The sequence below is a fragment of the Arachis hypogaea genome, chromosome 9 (genome assembly GCF_003086295.3).
Source record: "Arachis hypogaea cultivar Tifrunner chromosome 9, arahy.Tifrunner.gnm2.J5K5, whole genome shotgun sequence".
In the NCBI taxonomy this organism is placed as follows: domain Eukaryota; kingdom Viridiplantae; phylum Streptophyta; class Magnoliopsida; order Fabales; family Fabaceae; genus Arachis; species Arachis hypogaea.
The window spans coordinates 82,447,601-82,465,500 of NC_092044.1; the positions used below are offsets into that span (position 1 = coordinate 82,447,601).

Sequence of the window (17,900 nt, forward strand, 5' to 3'; positions counted from 1 at the left end):
TAGAAAAATTACAAAATAAATAATTAATGGTATATATCAATTAAATAATATTATAAATTAGAAATTTAATTTATCATTTCATAATTTTATTTTTTAAAAAATACATATATGCATGTAATGAATGCTCTATTTATGTTCGTTAAAAGTTGAGATTGAAAATCAGAATACAGTATCATAGAGTACGTAGTGAGTACTAAACTATATAAACTAAGACTAATTTTTTTCCTTTATCTTTATCTCTTCTAAACCTCACAAATGATAAAATAATTTATTTTCAGTCAAAATTTAACTAAGCATACTTTTTCTCTTTAAAAAATCGCTTCATTCTTTTTTGTCTATGTAAATCATATAACTGCAAAAAATGTATACTCCATCTTCTTTCAATCTTCTATAACCGTGACCTAATCTAACATTAATAAAGATCTTTTATACGACCTGACATCACTCACAAATTATTAAAAAATATAATCATTTTTTTATAGTTATCATTAAAAATAGAGTCTTTATTGATAATTTGTAATTGAATTTTTGGCATGTTTAATTATAAGTCGTTTCTCTTCTTGCAATTTTTTGGAGACAAAAAAATAAAAGTATTTCAATACATAATTGATTTAATAAATGGGAGAAAGATACATAGATATAAAAAAGAATTAATAAAAGTAGAAAACCTGAGAGAAGAGAATGGAATAAGGAAGAGGATAATGTGGATGAAAAGTAAAGTTATTCTAATAACATGATTATAAGGTGGGAGAAATTAGTGGAAGTTTTTTTAAACTGAATAATTGACGTTAAGTCGAAAGTTAATTAGAAAGGGTAATATTAGAAAGAAATTTTGGACACCAAATTCATGTATTACTATTTTATATTGTCATTAGTGTCATAATCCTATCACAAAAATTAACCGCATATAAAATTTTTAAAAATATAATAGTAAAATTAATACATTTATCTAGAAAAATTACAAAATAAATGATTGATGGTATATATCAATTAAATAATATTATAAATCAGAAATTTAATTTATTATTTCATAATTTTATTTTCTAAAAAATACATGTATGGATGTAATGAATTCTATATTTATGCTCGTTAAAAGTTGAGACTGAAAATCAGAATACAGTATCATACTACAAGAAAAAGCAATATCTGTAATAAAAAAAATTGTTACAAAAAATTGAAATTTTGAAACAAAAGGATTTTGTAACAAAAAAAGGGTCGTTACAGTATGTTCCGTTACAAAAAGTTTTGTAACAAAAAATAGAACTGTTACAATTCAAAGTGATATTTTGTAACAAATTTTTCTGATACAAAAAACCAAAAGTCGTTACAAAAGTGGTAACAAATTTTGATCTTCAAGGTATTTTTAGTGACAATCTATTTTTTCCTATCATAAAATTTTGTTACAAAATGTAACTTGATTTTGTAACGTTTTTTTTCTTTAGTTATTGCATGCATAATTTTCTAAATTATTTTTTAAATTAACTAATATATTAACTATTTTAATAAGCAAGTCTACATTTATATAATATGCAAAAACTTACATAATTTAAACATGCCTCATTTAGCAAAAATTGTTTTAAATCAAAATAACCTTAGTGAGTACATTGATTAGTTCTACAAGTTATATGTCTTGCATAAGTTTAACCAAAAATTAAAAGTTCTAACATAGATTAGTGTCTTTATGAATCAAAATATTTTTGAGCCCTCAAGGTAGCATGTGGTCACTATTTCAGCACTCCTGTAAATAAGAAAAAGCGAAACATAAAATTAGAAACAAGATATAACACTAATTATAATTTTTTCCATTAAGTTTTATCCAAAATGTTTAGAAAAATTTTGGCAGAACCTCCCCTAAAACTTTAATATTTCCACCGTCTACGGTTCCAACAAAAACAACAAATTCATAACTTATTTATCAGCGAATACACAACCGAATTTATCAAACTAAATAATAGGACATTTATCATTTCTCAACCATGACACAAGTAAAATGTCATAAATAGATCCATATACAAATTAAACTATACTAATAATATAGGAATCATCTAGGAAAATGTATTAAAACCATAAGCAATTTTAGGAGTACCTTTAGGGTCTAGTTTCTTTCATTGTCAAAGCGCGCTATTAAAGAGTTCACAACGGCTTGTTGAGCTTCCAATTGAGCTAATTCTTCCTCTTTCCGTATTTGTTGCTCTTCAAGTTTTTCTTTGAGCACATCTATTTTCTTTGTTAGCTCCTCACAGTCTTACATTGCCTCTTGAAGTTGTGCTTGAATCCTTAACTTAGATTTTGAAGCCTTTATGCCATAACTTGCACCACTTTTTTTCACCTCTCACAAGTAAAAAAGTTTCATTTGGAGTGAGAGGATTTTCTGAATCATAAGATTCATTGATCATACAACTAATATTATCCTACACAATCCAATTTGTGATTTGAAAATGAAGATAAAATTTAACTTCCATGCAACAGTAAAAGGAAAAGCTTAGTAATGTTACATCAATTTGTTTAGAAACCAACGAGCTTAGAATCTTTGAATTTGTACAACTTTTACTACATAACCTTAATTAGGCTAAAATTTAGTTTGGAGATTCCTAAATTATCTGGCAACAAGTGTGCCTTGCTTGCAACTCAATCGCTATTCAATTTTAAGAGTTGCAAGCATTGGAAGTTGATGCATATTTTGCTAAAAACTGATTCTTTCCAGTTTTGATCACCAATTTTCAAAAATTCACAACTTCCAATCCTTAACTTATAAAATTCTAAAATTTTAGAGAAATAAACCAAGTTAATCAATTTTAAAATAAAATTAGTTTCGCTCCAAAACTCAGCTTGGAGGAGCCGCAGCAAGACAAAATTTGATGACTCAACTTTAAAAATTTGCCATAAATTGTGTATTTAACGAAAAGGCCTCAAATTTTTCAGTCCAGCTCCACATATTCTCAATTTTAATCTAGACTTGGTCTCAAGCAATTCCGATCACCACGAGATTAGTCATAGCTTTTCAAAATTTCTGACTTCATTTAAAAGTAAAGTAGAAAATCAGATTTTATAATCCAACTTTAAAAAATCATAACTAAGTCTGCAACTAAACTATATAAAATAAGACTAATTTTTTTCTCTTGGCTTTATCTCTTCTAAATCTCACAAATGATAAAACAATTTATTTTCAGTCAAAATTTAATTAAGCATATTTTTTTCTCTTTAGAAAATCGCTTCATTCTTTCTTGTCTATGTAAATCATATAATTGCAAAAAATGTATACTCCATCTTCTCTCAATCATCCTTGACCGTGACCTAATCTATCACAAATAAACATCTTTTATACTATCTGACATCACTCACAAATTATTAAAAAATATAATCATTTTTCTTATAGTTATCATTAAAAATAGAGGTTTTATTGATAATTTGTAATTGAGTTTTTGGCATGTTTAACTATGAGTCGTTTCTCTTCTTGCAATTTTTTAGAGACAAAAAAATAAAAGTATTTCAATACATAATTGATTTAATAAATGGGAGAAAGATACTGTAACACCCTAACCTTTAGCACGTCATGATCGTACCAAAAGTAAGGAGTTAGTAATATGTTCTCCTTATTTACTATTTAATATTGAGCCTTTAGGTCGATATCGCGTTTTAGTTTATAAGAAAATACCAGAAAATAGATTTTAGTAATTAAAATCACATAACAAAAGGTCTCCAAATAACAATAATTACATAATTATTAATAATAAAACATGCCATACAATTAAATTCAATGTAAAACTCAAATACAATACCTATCCCTATGGATAAAATAAAAACCCTGAAGCAACAAGGATGAGGGAACTCTATAAAAATAACAGGAATCACAAGTAAATCTACTAATCGTCTGCAGCTTCTTACTAAGTCTCCGAACCTGTGTCACTGAAAGGGTGAAAGATTTGGGGTGAGAACAAACCACACGTTCTCAGTAGGGAATAGGAATGCCGTAAAAGTAATAAAATAAAGTGCAAATAGTTAACTTTACTCAATAAAATTTTATTTTTATTGAACCCTTTGAAAATACTCTTGTTCTATTTTAGCAAACAAATTATCTCTTTTTAAAATCTCTAAACTTAAATTAAATTTTAAATATAAAACTAGTCACATTATTCGTCTTTCAGCCACGTAGTTAATCCTCAGTCAAATGTCAATTCGTAATCACTTTAATACATTTACAAACAAATAGTACAAGCAAGAGATTCAATTCAATGTACAAGCAAGTCACAACAAGACAAATAGCACAATCACAAAGAAACAAAACAAGCAAGCACGATCAAATGCAAATATGCAAACAACATGATGCATGTCTATCCCTAATGCAGGCCATGAGCTCATGTGTCGGTTGCCTACCCGCTCCTGACATTACCCGGGCACAAGTCCCAGATATGGCTTTCCAGATGCATCAGTGTGCTTATAAGTCGTACGGCTAGGCCGCATCAGTGTGACTTTCCAAATCAATAAGCGTACATCTGGAAAATAGTTCTCAGTGTGTGGGAGTCCCCACTTTACATTTGGTACTAAGGTCCAAACAATGTCACATCTGCTCTCCTGTGGCAGACGCTTCATTAATTAATATATTCCTTTAATCTTTGTTCTCTGTTCTCCTGTGGCAGAGATTCCTTTTCTTAAAAAACCAAGCTCAAAACAACACTTAGAACAAAATCTGTCCTTACAAAATTGGATTTAAAACATTATATTTTTCTTAATAAATCTAGTTTAAAAATAGAATACACCTTTTCTCAACTAAATAAATCTCAAATAATTTAATTTTCCAAAACCAAATCTTTTAAAATAACTTTTCAAATAAAACCTCAGATTTTTATAAAATTTCGGCAGCACTTCCCCTAAAACTCGGGGTTAGCCACCCTCTTTCGGGTCCCAACTGAACCATTTTCAACCTCTTTTCAATCGAGAAATCAAATACATATTCATCAAATTCAGTCACAAAGACAACTCAAACTCATCATTCAGTCATTTCAAACAATCATAAATTATTTACAAATACCCACTAGACTTCCATGGCATTCATAGTTTAAAATCAGTTAATTTCAAAACAAAATCCTCTACCTTCGTACGTAATCGAAATACTCGAAACTCTAGAGAAACTTTCTGACCGTGCTGCTGAAGGGAAAAACGTCCGGAATCCTCCGTGCCTCCTAGAACTCCAGTTGGCCAAGCTCAAGGGGTAGGGGAGCTACGTCACCGTCGATTTCCACCGGACAAAAGTAACGCCAACACGTAGAGGAGAAAGATACGAACACTTTTACCGGATTAGATTTTTTATTGGAGTTGCGGATCGCAAGTAATCAAAGTTGGAAACTCACGGTTCCATGGTTTCGTTCTCTTCTTTTTCTCACGGTGTTTCTCTCTCTTTTTTTTTCTTTCGTTCATTCGGTGATATGAAAGAGATGAATGTGATTAAAGGCTAAGGGTATCGAATGAGAATTTTGTGATACTAAAACTCATTAGGTGTCAAAGTGTTATATATATACAAGCCACGTTTCCTTTCTTTTTGTTTCTTAATTGACTTGTTCATGATTTAAAAGAAAGAATGGATTAGTGCTGAAGCATTTATTAAGAAAAGGGTTAGGTGTCATGAAAAAAAACATACCTCATTGGTTATATATATATATATATATATATATATATATATATATATATATAAAAAAGAAAGAAGTAACTAATAATAATAATAATAATAATAACTATAAAAGATTAATTTAATTTTTGCCTATCAAAATAATTTTTAATAAATAGTTCAAACTAATAAAATAAGTTATATTTAAATTAAACTTCAATAATCATAAAATTTTATTTAATTATCTTTGTTAAAAAAATAGATTTCTTAAAAAAAAAATCTCAATATAATATGATAACTTATAAATCATTAATTACTTAATTTTCAACGTTTATAAGAAAACTGTGGAAAATGCTCCTCCATGGGCTTTCAGGCTCAAGGTCCGCCTGATCCGTAGGCTGATCGGGATGCTGGTGAGGCACCGGCCCATCATCAAACGGGTGAAATGGAGCATCCGGGTGGAGCCACTGCAGTGAGAATTCATAGGGCATGTCGGGGTTAAACTGTGGAGTGTCAATCGGATGATGGAAAGGATGATCACGCAGAATGTACATACGAGTCCTAATCTCCGCAGATACTACATAAAACCTATGCTGTACAATATCCTCGTGTATATAGGGAGGGTCCATCTCGTAAAATATAACTCCGGTCTCCATCTGAAGGGGAGGAAGAGAAGGGGTAAGAACTGGGGGGTTCTTAGTAAGGTCGAGGGTGGTTAGTTTAGTCAGGATTACCACAGTTCAAGTAATTCACAACGAAATATCTAGTCACCACAATTCAGAATAACATTAAAGAATGTATAAACACGAGAAGACAGCTGAGTCCTGGGAGCTGCGGTTGTGCCTTTTGATAGTTTTTTTTTGTGTTAGCCTAGCCTTTGTGTTAATCTCTCACTTTTAGTCAGACTCACTGAGAGAGTAGGGTGTACATAGTGGACTAGGCTAGTTCGGGTGCCAGTTTAGGGGTTTTCTATATGGACCAGGGCCCGGAGTGTTGGGTTGTATATAGTAGTATTTCTACATATATATATATGTACGACAGTACCTGTATGATTATGCTTGTGTATGTTTAATTAGTTGTCCTTGCAAGTTTTCTTATAAAAGTTTTAAAATTTAATTTTAAAAACTTGGGTGTTATATCCTACCCACCTTACAAAAATTTTTGCCCTCGAAAATTGATATAAAATGGAAAAGATTCATATCAACTCCATTTTCAAAAATATCGAAGAAAAGAAATAGATAGGTGTTGCATGTTCAGTTTGCAAAATGTGAAAGAAACCATATCTGATGAAAGAAGTTTGAAACAAAAAGTCTTACGGCAAACAACCAAGGAAGAGATTCACATTAGCACGAATAAGGATTATGCGTTAAAGGAATTTACGTTACTTATTACTTCTATTGCGTCTATGATAACCCGTTAGTACTCTCATATACATAAATCATTAGTATTAAGTTGGCCAGACTTATTACCATGAGGTATGCAATGGTAAGCTAACAGCATTAATCAACAGACAGTTATGCATCTCAAAACTCAAACTCTTATCATTAGGACAAGTCCTATTACATGACAGACACTCAGAGTATGCAGTGAAGCATAATCAGTCCATAACCAAGACTCTAATAGGAATGAACTGCTCTGATACCATAATGTAACACCCTAAATCGTACCAAAAGTAAGGAGTTACTAACCTGTTCTCTTTATTTACTATTTAATATTGAGCCTTTAGGTCGATATCGCGTTTCAGTTTATAAGAAAATACCAGAAAATAGATTTTAGTAATTAAAATCACATAACAAAAGGTCTCCAAATAACAATAATCACATAATTATTAATAATAAAACATGCCATACAATTAAATTCAATGTAAAACTCAAATACAATAATTATCCCTCTGGATAAAATAAAAACCCTGAAGCAACAAGGACGAGGGAACTCTATAAAAATAATAGGAATCACAAGTAAATCTACTAATCGTTTGCAGCTTCTTACTGAGTCTCTGAACCTGTGTCACTGAAAGGGTGGAAGATTTGGGGTGTGAACAAACCACACGTTCAATATACGAATGTTAAGCATGTCGTTTTAGCCCCATGCCTATTTTATAATCTTTCGCCACCTTGTTTTACCATCACACGTTTGAAACCATGTCATCTTTTGTATCAATCTTGTCTTGTAACTTCAGTTTTATAATCGTACTTTCACCTTGGTACTTGTATGCCATATGAACCTTTTTTATTTTATAGTAATTTTCAAGGACGAAAATTTTTATAAGTGGGGTAGGATGTAAGACCTCAGATTTTTAAAAATTAAGTAATTAGTTATTTATAAATTATTATATTATATTAAGAATTTATTTTTAAGAAAATTATTTTTAACAAAAATAATTAAATAAAATTTTATGATTATTGAAGTTTAATTTAATTATAACTTATTCTATTAGTTTGAACTATTTATTAAAAACTATTTTGATAGACAAAATTAAGTTAATCTATTATTATTATTATTATTATTATTATTATTATTATTATTATTATTATTATTATTATTCCTTTGGCCGAAGCCTTAAGGAAACCAAGGAAAGATAAGAAAAGCCAAATTTAGCTATTATATATATAAACATGACACATGTATCTTAATAATCATATAATTTCATTACCCTTTTATATATATATATATATATATATATATATATATATATATGTATATATGTATCTTAATAATCATATAATTTCATTACCCTTTTATATATATATATATATATATATATATATATATATATATATATGTATCTTAATAATCATATAATTTCATTACCCTTTTATATATATATATATAAATAAAAGTATGACACATGTCCTTTCATTTCAATAAACTAATGCCACTTAATCAAGAATCCATATTCACTTCTCTTCATTTGTCACTGAACTTGAAAGGAAAAAAAGGAACCGAGAGTGAGGAAGAGAGAACCTCCATGACCATAAGGTTTCCGACTTTGATTTCTTGAGATCCGTAACTCCAATAAAGAATTTAATCCGGTAAAAGTATTCGTATCCTCCTCTTCTACGTATTGGCGTCACTTTTGATCGGTGGAAGTTGACGGTGACGTAGCTCCTCTTCCCCTTGAGTTCGGCCAACTGGAGTTCTAGGAGGCACAGATGATTTCTGAAGCTTTCCTCTTCAGCAGCTCGGTCAGAAATTTTCTCCGGAACTTTCGTTGATTTTGATTTCATACGGAGGTAGGGGTTATATTTTAAAATTACAAGTTTTTAATTTAAGAATGCCAAAAAATTTATTGAGTAATTGCAAATAATTTACACGTGTTTTGTGTGTTTAATTGATGAGAATTGATTGTAGTTGTGAGTGTTGGTCAATTTGGTGTTACTTGTTAAATTGAAATGTGATTTGAGTTTATGAATTGGATTTGAATTGAGATTGTGTTCGATGCTGAAATTTATGGTTATGAAAGTGGATGGTAATTGATTTTGGTATTAGCATGATGATGAATAGGTGCTGATGAAGGGCTGGTAAAAATACGGAAGAATGTGATTTTGGTTAGTATTAAATGTTAAATGAGTATGGTTGGAGGGATTTGTAAAGTCTAAATGAAGAAATGAATTTTCTTTAGTTTTAAAAGCAAATTTAATTTAAGAATATTACTTGTTTTTTATTTATTACAAAAAAAAGTTTTGTTTTCAAACCGATTTATTAAGAAAAGTATGATGTTTCAAACTCAATCTTTTGAGAAGGGATTTTGCTTTAAGTTATGTTTTAAGTTCGATTTGATAAGAAAGAAAAGAAGAGGAAGAATGAAAAGTAAAGGAAAGAAAGAAAATTAAAGGAATCTCTGCCACAGGAGAGTAGAGAACAAAGATTAAAGGAATGTATGAATTAATGAAATGACTGCCAACAGGAGAGCAGATGTGACATTGTTTGGGCCTTAATGCCAAATGTAAAGTGGGGACGCCCACACACTGAGAACTATTTTCCAGATGTACGCTTATTGATTTGGAAAGTCACACTGTATGCGGCCTAGCCGTACGACTTATAAGCACACTGTATGCATCTGGAAAGCCATATCTGGGACTTGTGCCCGGCTAATGTTGGGAGCGGGTAGGCAACCGACACATGAGCTCATGGCCTGCATTAGGGATAGACATGCATCATGTTGTTTGCACATTTGCATTTGATTGCGCTTGCTTATCCTATTTCTTTGTGATTGTGCTGTTTGCCTTGTTGTGACTTGTTTGTATGATGGTTTGAATCCCTTACTTGTGCTGTTAGTTCACGGATATATTGAGGTGAGATGTTGTGGTTGAAAAGTGATTATGTGACTAAGAGATGGTTGGTATGGCTAATTTTGTGATTAAGATCTGTTTTGAGTTTAGGAATTTAAAGAAAAGTAATTATTTATTTAAGGTTGAAATAAAAGTATTTCCAAAGGTTTAACATAATAGTTTTACTAAGTAAGTTAATTATTTGCATTTTATTTTATTACTCTTACGGCATTCCCAATCCCTACTGAGAACGCGTGGTTTGTTCTCACCCCAAAATCTTCCACCCTTTCAGTGACACAGGTTCGAAGACTCAGTTTGAAGCTGCCGGCAGTTATTAGTCTTATTTGAGTTAAGTTTATGTGTTGAGTAGCTTTCCTAGAATTTCCTCGCCTTTGTTAGTTAAGATTTTATTTTATACAGAGGAATAGGAGTTGTATCTAAGTTTCACTTGAATTCTTTTGTATGATATTTATTATTATTAACAACTATGTGACTAGTATTGCTTGGAGATCTTTATATATGATTTTAATTAATAGAAACAAAATTTTTCGGCTTTTTCTCAAAAACTGAAACGTGAAATCGAACTAAAGGCTCAGTATTAAATAGGAAATACGGAAAATAGGTCAGTAATGTCTCACTTTTGGTACGATCATGACGTGCCAAAAGTTAGGGTGTTACATTAAAATTTAATTTTAAAAACTCGGGTGTTATAGATACATAGAGATAAAAAAGAATTAATAAAAATAGATGAAGACCTGAGAGAAGAGAATGGAATAAGAAAGAAGATAATGTGGATGAAAAGTACAAAGTTATTCTAATAACGTGATTATAAGGTGGGAGAAATTGGTGGAAGTTTTTTTTAAACTGAATAATTGACGTTAAGTGAAAAGTTAATTAGAAAGTGTAATATTAAAAAGAAATTTTGGACACGAAATCCATGTATTACCATTATATATTGTTATAGATATTGCTGAGTTGAAATTATTATTTTTAGTTTAAATTATAAAATGAACAGATTAATTATATTTTATAAAGTACATTTTAAATCTAAAATATCAATTATTTAATTTAAATCATTTAACTTTATTATTTTCCATTACCAATACTTGATTTCGAATTATATAAAATAATCAATTTTAATTATACCAAATATCCAAGTATACTAAAGAAAATATAAAAAAACTTAATTAATTTAAATTTCAATTATTATCAAAATTACTTATGACTCCTAACTACTTTTAAAATTCAATATATATATATATATATATATATATATATATATATATATATATATATATCATAAAATTTTATTTAATTACTTTTAGTAAAATAATTTACTTAGAATAAAATTTTTAATAAATATATTAAATTTAATTTTCCAAAAACTCGGATTGTTACAGCAAAATGAAATAAAGACTGAATAAGGATTAACGCTTTTCCTCACAAATTAGTAACAACATGAAATAAGTGAGAAAAGTCTATCAGGTGTTAAGCAGTCGCTAATTCCTCACTAAATAAGCTTTTAATTAGTGACTCAATTGCGACCACTTACTTCTAACATTTTCTCGGTTAGTTTTGGATTTGTTATAACTCTGCGACGGATTTTCAACGAGATTAGCGAGTAATTTGCTACAAAATAGGTAGGATATAGCTTTTGCTTTGCGACGAAATTGCAGTTGCCAAGTCGCTCGCTGAACTAAACTTGCGACAACTTAGCGACAAATATATTTCGCCCGTTAATCAGCGACTTGAAATCAGCGAACGAAGTATGTCAGTTATTAAACGGTCGCAAATTTCTCGCTACTTAGGTCCCAGGTGCTCAATATCCGTATTTTCACTTTAGCGACTAATTAGCAAGGAACATTTTCCTAGCTGAATGATTTATACATTGCGACGAGTTAGCGACAACTATTTCTTGTCGCTATCCTAATTTTGAATTTGACAATATTATGCGACAAATTAGCGAGAAACTAGTTGCTCGCTAAAAATAAAAACTTTGGTGACAAATTAGCTAGGAAATTGTCCATCACAAAATGTATTTCAAGTCTTTGTGACAGATTAGCTAGTAACATTGTTCTTCACTAATTGTATATCAAACAATTACGACGGAATAGTGACAATAATATTCCTCGCTACTTTACTTTTAATCGATTGAATCCCTAAGTGACTGATTTGCTAGAACATTGTCACTCGCTAATTAATTTGTGACAAATTAGCGAGAAAATTTTTCTTGCTCTTTTTTTAGCTACAAAAGTCAATTTGTGAGAAACAAACATACTCGTGAATCTCTTGCTAATCAGTCACTTTTCTCAAGTTCAGATATTTTGTGACCGCTCATTAATTTTGTCGTTAGTGCGTCACTAATTTCTCGCAAGTTAGTGACGGATTAATGACAAAAAGTATTTCTCGCAAAAATTTGTCGCTAATTTATCAAATTCTTGTAGTGGGATTCGCGTTCATCCCTACTTTAAATTGGTATTTATAATCTTTCATTCTCTTATGCTAAAATTAATTCTTTCTTTTAGGATTAATAATGATTGAACTCTAAATCTTTAAGTCTTTAAAAATTTGATACTATATCATAATATTATATACTACTACTTCATTAACTCAAAAACTTAAAATAATAAAAAAATGCATAAACAATTATATCTCTATAAAAAAGTTAACAACTTATCTAAATAAAAATTCTAAAATATGAACTTATATAAGATTATCTTCACGTGTAATATACCTGTCCAGAAAAAAAATCGATCGCTATTTCAGTAATTATTTCTAGTGTTTGTGAGAGTGAGTCTAAGAAAAAGTTAGGTGGGGATGAGGCTTCCTTCGAGACTCGAGCACTAGAGATTTTTTTTCAAAAACAAAAGAAAAATAGAAAACGACATTGTTTTGGAGATTAAAAAAATTTTGAATTTGGGTTTCTCAAACCCGCTAGTTCATCGGTTTTAACAAAAACCGATTAGGCCAAACTGGTTTTTGCATGTTCTGTTCCTTGTCCTATCCTATACCTAATTTGGACCGGTTTTGATGTTGGGTCATTAATTTTTCAGTCTGATTGTTCGAATCAATCCAGGTTTTACAACACTAATTCTGTAGATATTTTTTTCTTTAAGTATATAATTAATGAAATTAATTTATCTTTTCTTTGTACAAGCATACTTTATGTTGAAACTAATAATTTAATATAAGTGTAACTGAATTCTAAATGGAAACTAAATTATTTGCATGTTAGGATAAAAACTTGAACAAATAAGATAGATTTGTAGGATTGGAGAGGAGAAATAATTTTGTATAGAAAGCATAAAGATCCTTCTCATTTGTTTGTTGAGAAGATTGTCTGTGTTTGTTTGTTTTTTTTTGTTTTTTTTGGTGGTAATAAAGTGTTTATAATGTTAGGAATAACAAAAGTAATTTCATATTCTATAATTGTTTGAAAACTTGATGAGATTGTTGAGTTTAAAAAGTTTTATTTAATTATTGTGATGATAAATATATTAGTTGCGTTAATTAAGTTTGGCCAAATTAATTTTACGATTAATTATGTATTAAGTATTTCAGGAATAAATTGATTTGAAATTATAATTAAAAGGCTAGTGTTTCTGGTTTAGTTATATTGGAAAAGTATAATTTTATTTCTTTCTTTTTTATTTTATTTTTGTGGGTTCTGTTCAAATTGGATAATTCTTCATCATACCGAAATTCCATATTTCCTTTTTGTTATTAACTTATGATTTGTGATTAATTTTCTTATAAATTATATATTTTGTTTAAAGAATATTTAAATAATGTAAATTAAAATGGGATAACTTTAAAACAATATATATTTCCCTAAACATGATTTAAAAGAAAAAGATTCATTATTTTTATTTCTGTATTTTAAAAAGTATAAAATATTTCAAATCAAAATAAATTTTAATACAAGACATATTTTTATGTTGCATTAAAGAAATGAACAACAAAATTAAATAATCCCGAGATATTATTAAAGAAAAACCCACGCGGAGTATGGTTGGAATCATAGGATTAAAAATAATTTAATTTGTAGTGTAGTATGTATAAATAAATAAGATTGGAGAGACTATATTAGCACGGTCTTATTATAATAAGTCTAGTTTAAGGGCTCTTAGATTATAATAATCCTTTATAATTTGACAGCTTATGTTAAAAAATCCATAATTGAATCTGAATCACGTGTGTTTTACATAGAAGCATTGATGAGGCTAGAGGGTGACACCATATATGTTACCGCATGGACGTGACGTATTGTGTTAATGGTTGTTAGAGGCCATGCATACGAAACTACGTACCTAATTAAGAAGCTAATAAGGTGTACTTACTCCAATCGCCACACTATAAATACCGAGCTGCTGTGGTAGGCTTGGCATCCCAACCCAAACTCACATCTCATTTCATTTCCAAAAACTACAAAGCCATAGCCATGGGTGTCTCATTTAACTTGCACAAATTTGCCCCCACGAACTCCAAAGAGATCAAATTCCAAGGAGATGCAACCATTACCGATCACAATGTCATTCGACTCACCAACTTGGACAGCGATGGCAACCCACTAGGAAACAGAGTTGGCCGAGTTTTATTCTCCGACCCTGTGCACCTGTACGACCACAGTGGTTTCCGAGCAGGCTTTGAAACCACCTTCGTCTTTCGCATCTCAAAACCGTACAGTAGTGAATTTGCTCCCGGACCTGGTGACGGTCTTGCCTTCTTCCTTGCTAATGCTGACACTGAAATTCCACCTGAATCTTCTGGGAAGTTTCTCGGCCTCTTTAACGATGCATCTGACAAGATTGTTGCCGTTGAATTTGATACCTTTTCCAATTTTGAGATTGGGGATCCCAGTTATCCCCACATCGGAATTAATATCAACTCTATCAGATCGTCGGCTGTTGGTTACTGGAACTGGCATGATGGAGCCGTAACCACTGCAAAGATAACATATAACTCTGCCCTTAAGAGGATCACCGTCAGTGTTTCTACGTATCTCGACAACCAACCTAACACTCTTTCTTACGACGTCGACTTGAGCACTAAGCTTCCTCAAAAGGTTGCGGTAGGGCTATCTGCTTCAACTGGGCAATACTCGCAAAATACCGAGATCTTATCTTGGACTTTCAAGTCCAACTGAAGAGGAACAACGATGAATATTAAATAAGGCGACCCTCTTCCTATCTTATCGCCAGATTGTGTTGTGTTTTTAATTTTAATTTGAGTAAATAAGGACAAGCCTACTAGTTTTTAGTTTGTCTCAATAAGTAATATGCCACTACGGATAAGGCAAGGATAGTCCACTGTTGTTATTGGTCTCTTCAATGTGCATTTCGTCCATCTTTTTTTATTTGGGTTTAGTTTGTTGTCTTCAATGATATATGCTTGCTTTTCTTTGTGTTTGTGTTTCTGTTTTTCTTTCTTTTTTTCCCTTCTTTTAAAAAGTAATATAAAATATCGTTTTGAATAGATTATATTTTTAGATAATTACATTGACAAATGATCAAGTGTCAAAAGTTAATGAGTTAGAGCGACAAAATATTTAAGATATCAAACTGTATATACGATGAAGCTTGATAGTTATTTTTATACAGTTTTTACATCTCTAATCACACACAACTAGAAAATGGATTAATACAGACAGATTTACAGACGGATTTGGTCTTTATTATAGACGGATTTTGGTTACCGACGAAATTACCGACAGATTTTGTCCCTCTGTAAAAGTCCCGTAGGAAATTATTTACCGACGGATTTTTTTTCCATCGGAAAATTACAGACGGATTTTTACCACTTACCGATGGATTTTCCCTCTGTAAATTTTCTATCCATTTCCCAAAGGCGACAAACTTTCCGACGGATTTTCCGTCTGTAATTACAGACTGATTTTCAGACGGATTTTCCGTCTGTAATTACAAACAGATTTTCTGACAGATTATCCGTCTGTAATTACAGACGGATTTTTAGAAGGATTTTTGGTGCAAGAAATTGCAATCACACTTTTGCAATTCCGCACAACTAACCAGCAAGTGCACTGGGTCGTCCAAGTAATACCTTACGTGAGTAAAGGTCGATCCCACGGAGATTGTTGGCTTGAAGCAAGCTATGGTTATCTTGTAACTCTTAGTTAGGATACCAATAATTATCAGGATTGATTGTAAAAAGTAAAAGAACATGAAATATGTACTTGTTTTGCAGTAATAGAGAACAGGTTGAGGTTTTGGAGATGCTCTATCTTCTGAATCTCTTCTTTCCTACTGTCTTCTTCTTCAAGCACGCAAGACTCCTTCCATGGCAAGCTGTATGTAGGGTTTCATTGTTGTCAATGGCTACCTCCCATCCTCTCAGTGAAAATGTTCAACGCGCCCTGTCACGGCCTGGCTAATCATCTGTCGGTTCTCAATCGGGTTGGAATAGAATCCAGTGATTCTTTTGTGTCTGTCACTAACGCCCAGCCCTCAGGAGTTTGAAGCTCGTCCCAGTCATTCAATCCTTGAATCCTACTCAGAATACCACAGACAAGGTTTAGACCTTCCGGATTCTCTTGAATGCCGCCATCAATTCTAGCTTATACCACGAGGATTCTGATTAAGGAATCCAAGAGATATCTACTCAATCTAAGGTAGAACGGAGGTGGTTGTCAGGCACACGTTCATAGTTGAGAATGATGATGAGTGTCACGGATCATCACATTCATCAGGTTTAGGAACAAGTGATATCTTAGAATGGAAGCAAGCATGATTGAATGAAAAACAGTAGTAATTGCATTAATCCATCAAGACACAGCAGAGCTCCTCACCCCCAACCATGGGGTTTAGAGACTCATGTCGTAGAAGATACAATGAGAAATGTGTAAAGTGTCATGAGGTACAGATACAATGTCAAAAGATCCTATTAATAGTGAACTAGTAACCTAGGGTATACAGAAATGAGTAAATGACATAAAAATCCACTTTTGGGTCCACTTAGTGTGTGCTTGGGCTGAGCATTGAAGCTTTCATGTGTAGAGACTTTTTCTGGAGTTAAACGCCAGCTTTTATGCTAGTTTGGGCGTTTAACTCCAATTTTTATGCCAGTTCCAGCGTTAAACGCTGGGAATTCTGAAGCTGATTTGCAACGCCGGTTTGGGCCATCAAATCTCGAGCAAGGTATGAACTATTATACATTGCTGGAAAGCCCAGGATGTGTACTTTCCAACGCCGTTGAGAGTGCGCCAATTGGGTTTCTGTAGCTCCAGAAAATCCACTTCGAGTGCAGGGAGGTCAGAATCCAACAACATCTACAGTCCTTTTCAGCCTCTGAATCAGATTTTTGCTCAGGACCCTCAATTTCAGCCAGAAAATACCTGAAATCACAGAAAAACACACAAACTCATAGTAAAGTCTAGAAAAGTGAATTTTAACTAAAAACTAACTAAAATATACTAAAAACATACTAAAACAATGCCAAAAGCGTATAAATTATCCGCTCATCACAACACCAAACTTAAATTGTTGCTTGTCCCCAAGCAACTGAAAATCAAAATAGAATAAAAAGAAGAGAATATACTATAGACTCCAAAATATCAAAGAAACTTAGCTCCAATTAGATGAGCGGGACTAGTAGCTTTTTGCTTCTGAACAGTTTCGGCATCTCACTTTATCCTTTGAAGTTTAGAATGATTGGCATCCATAGGAACTCAGAACTCAGATAGTGTTATTGATTCTCCTAGTTAAGAATTATGATTCTTGAACATAGCTACTTTATGAGTCTTGGCTGTGGCCCAAAGCACTCTGTCTTCCAGTATTACCACCGGATACATACATGCCACAGACACATAATTGGGTGAACCTTTTCAGATTGTGACTCAGCTTTGCTAGAGTCCCCAATTAGAGGTGTCCAGGGTTCTTAAGCACACTCTTTTTGCCTTGGATCACAACTTTATTTCTTTCTTTTTCTTCTATTTTTTTTCGTTTTTTTTGAATCACTGCTTTTTCTTGCTTTAAGAATCAATGTGATGATTTTTCAGATCCTCAATAACA

At 31.5% G+C, this 17,900-nt stretch overlaps 1 protein-coding gene and 1 long non-coding RNA gene across 2 annotated transcripts; one reads left to right on the forward strand and one right to left on the reverse strand.

The window, feature by feature from the left end:
- Positions 1-3,698: 3,698 nt before the first annotated feature.
- LOC140174983 (uncharacterized) lies at positions 3,699-5,437 on the reverse strand. The gene is made up of 2 exons (XR_011865146.1): positions 5,092-5,437; positions 3,699-3,906 (listed from the first exon to the last, which is right to left on the reverse strand). It is a non-coding gene; the product is annotated as an uncharacterized lncRNA (long non-coding RNA).
- An 8,804-nt stretch (positions 5,438-14,241) lies between these two features.
- Positions 14,242-15,281, forward strand: LOC112711103 (lectin-like). The gene has a single exon (XM_025763664.2). The coding sequence runs from the start codon at positions 14,315-14,317 to the stop codon at positions 15,017-15,019; it is 705 nt and encodes a 234-aa protein (XP_025619449.1). The 5' UTR covers positions 14,242-14,314; the 3' UTR covers positions 15,020-15,281.
- The last annotated feature ends 2,619 nt before the right edge of the window (positions 15,282-17,900 follow it).

Bases quoted from the DNA above. Each gene is read 5' to 3' on its own strand.
- LOC112711103 (XM_025763664.2), top strand. From the start codon at position 14,315: ATGGGTGTCTCATTTAACTTGCACAAATTTGCCCCCACGAACTCCAAA.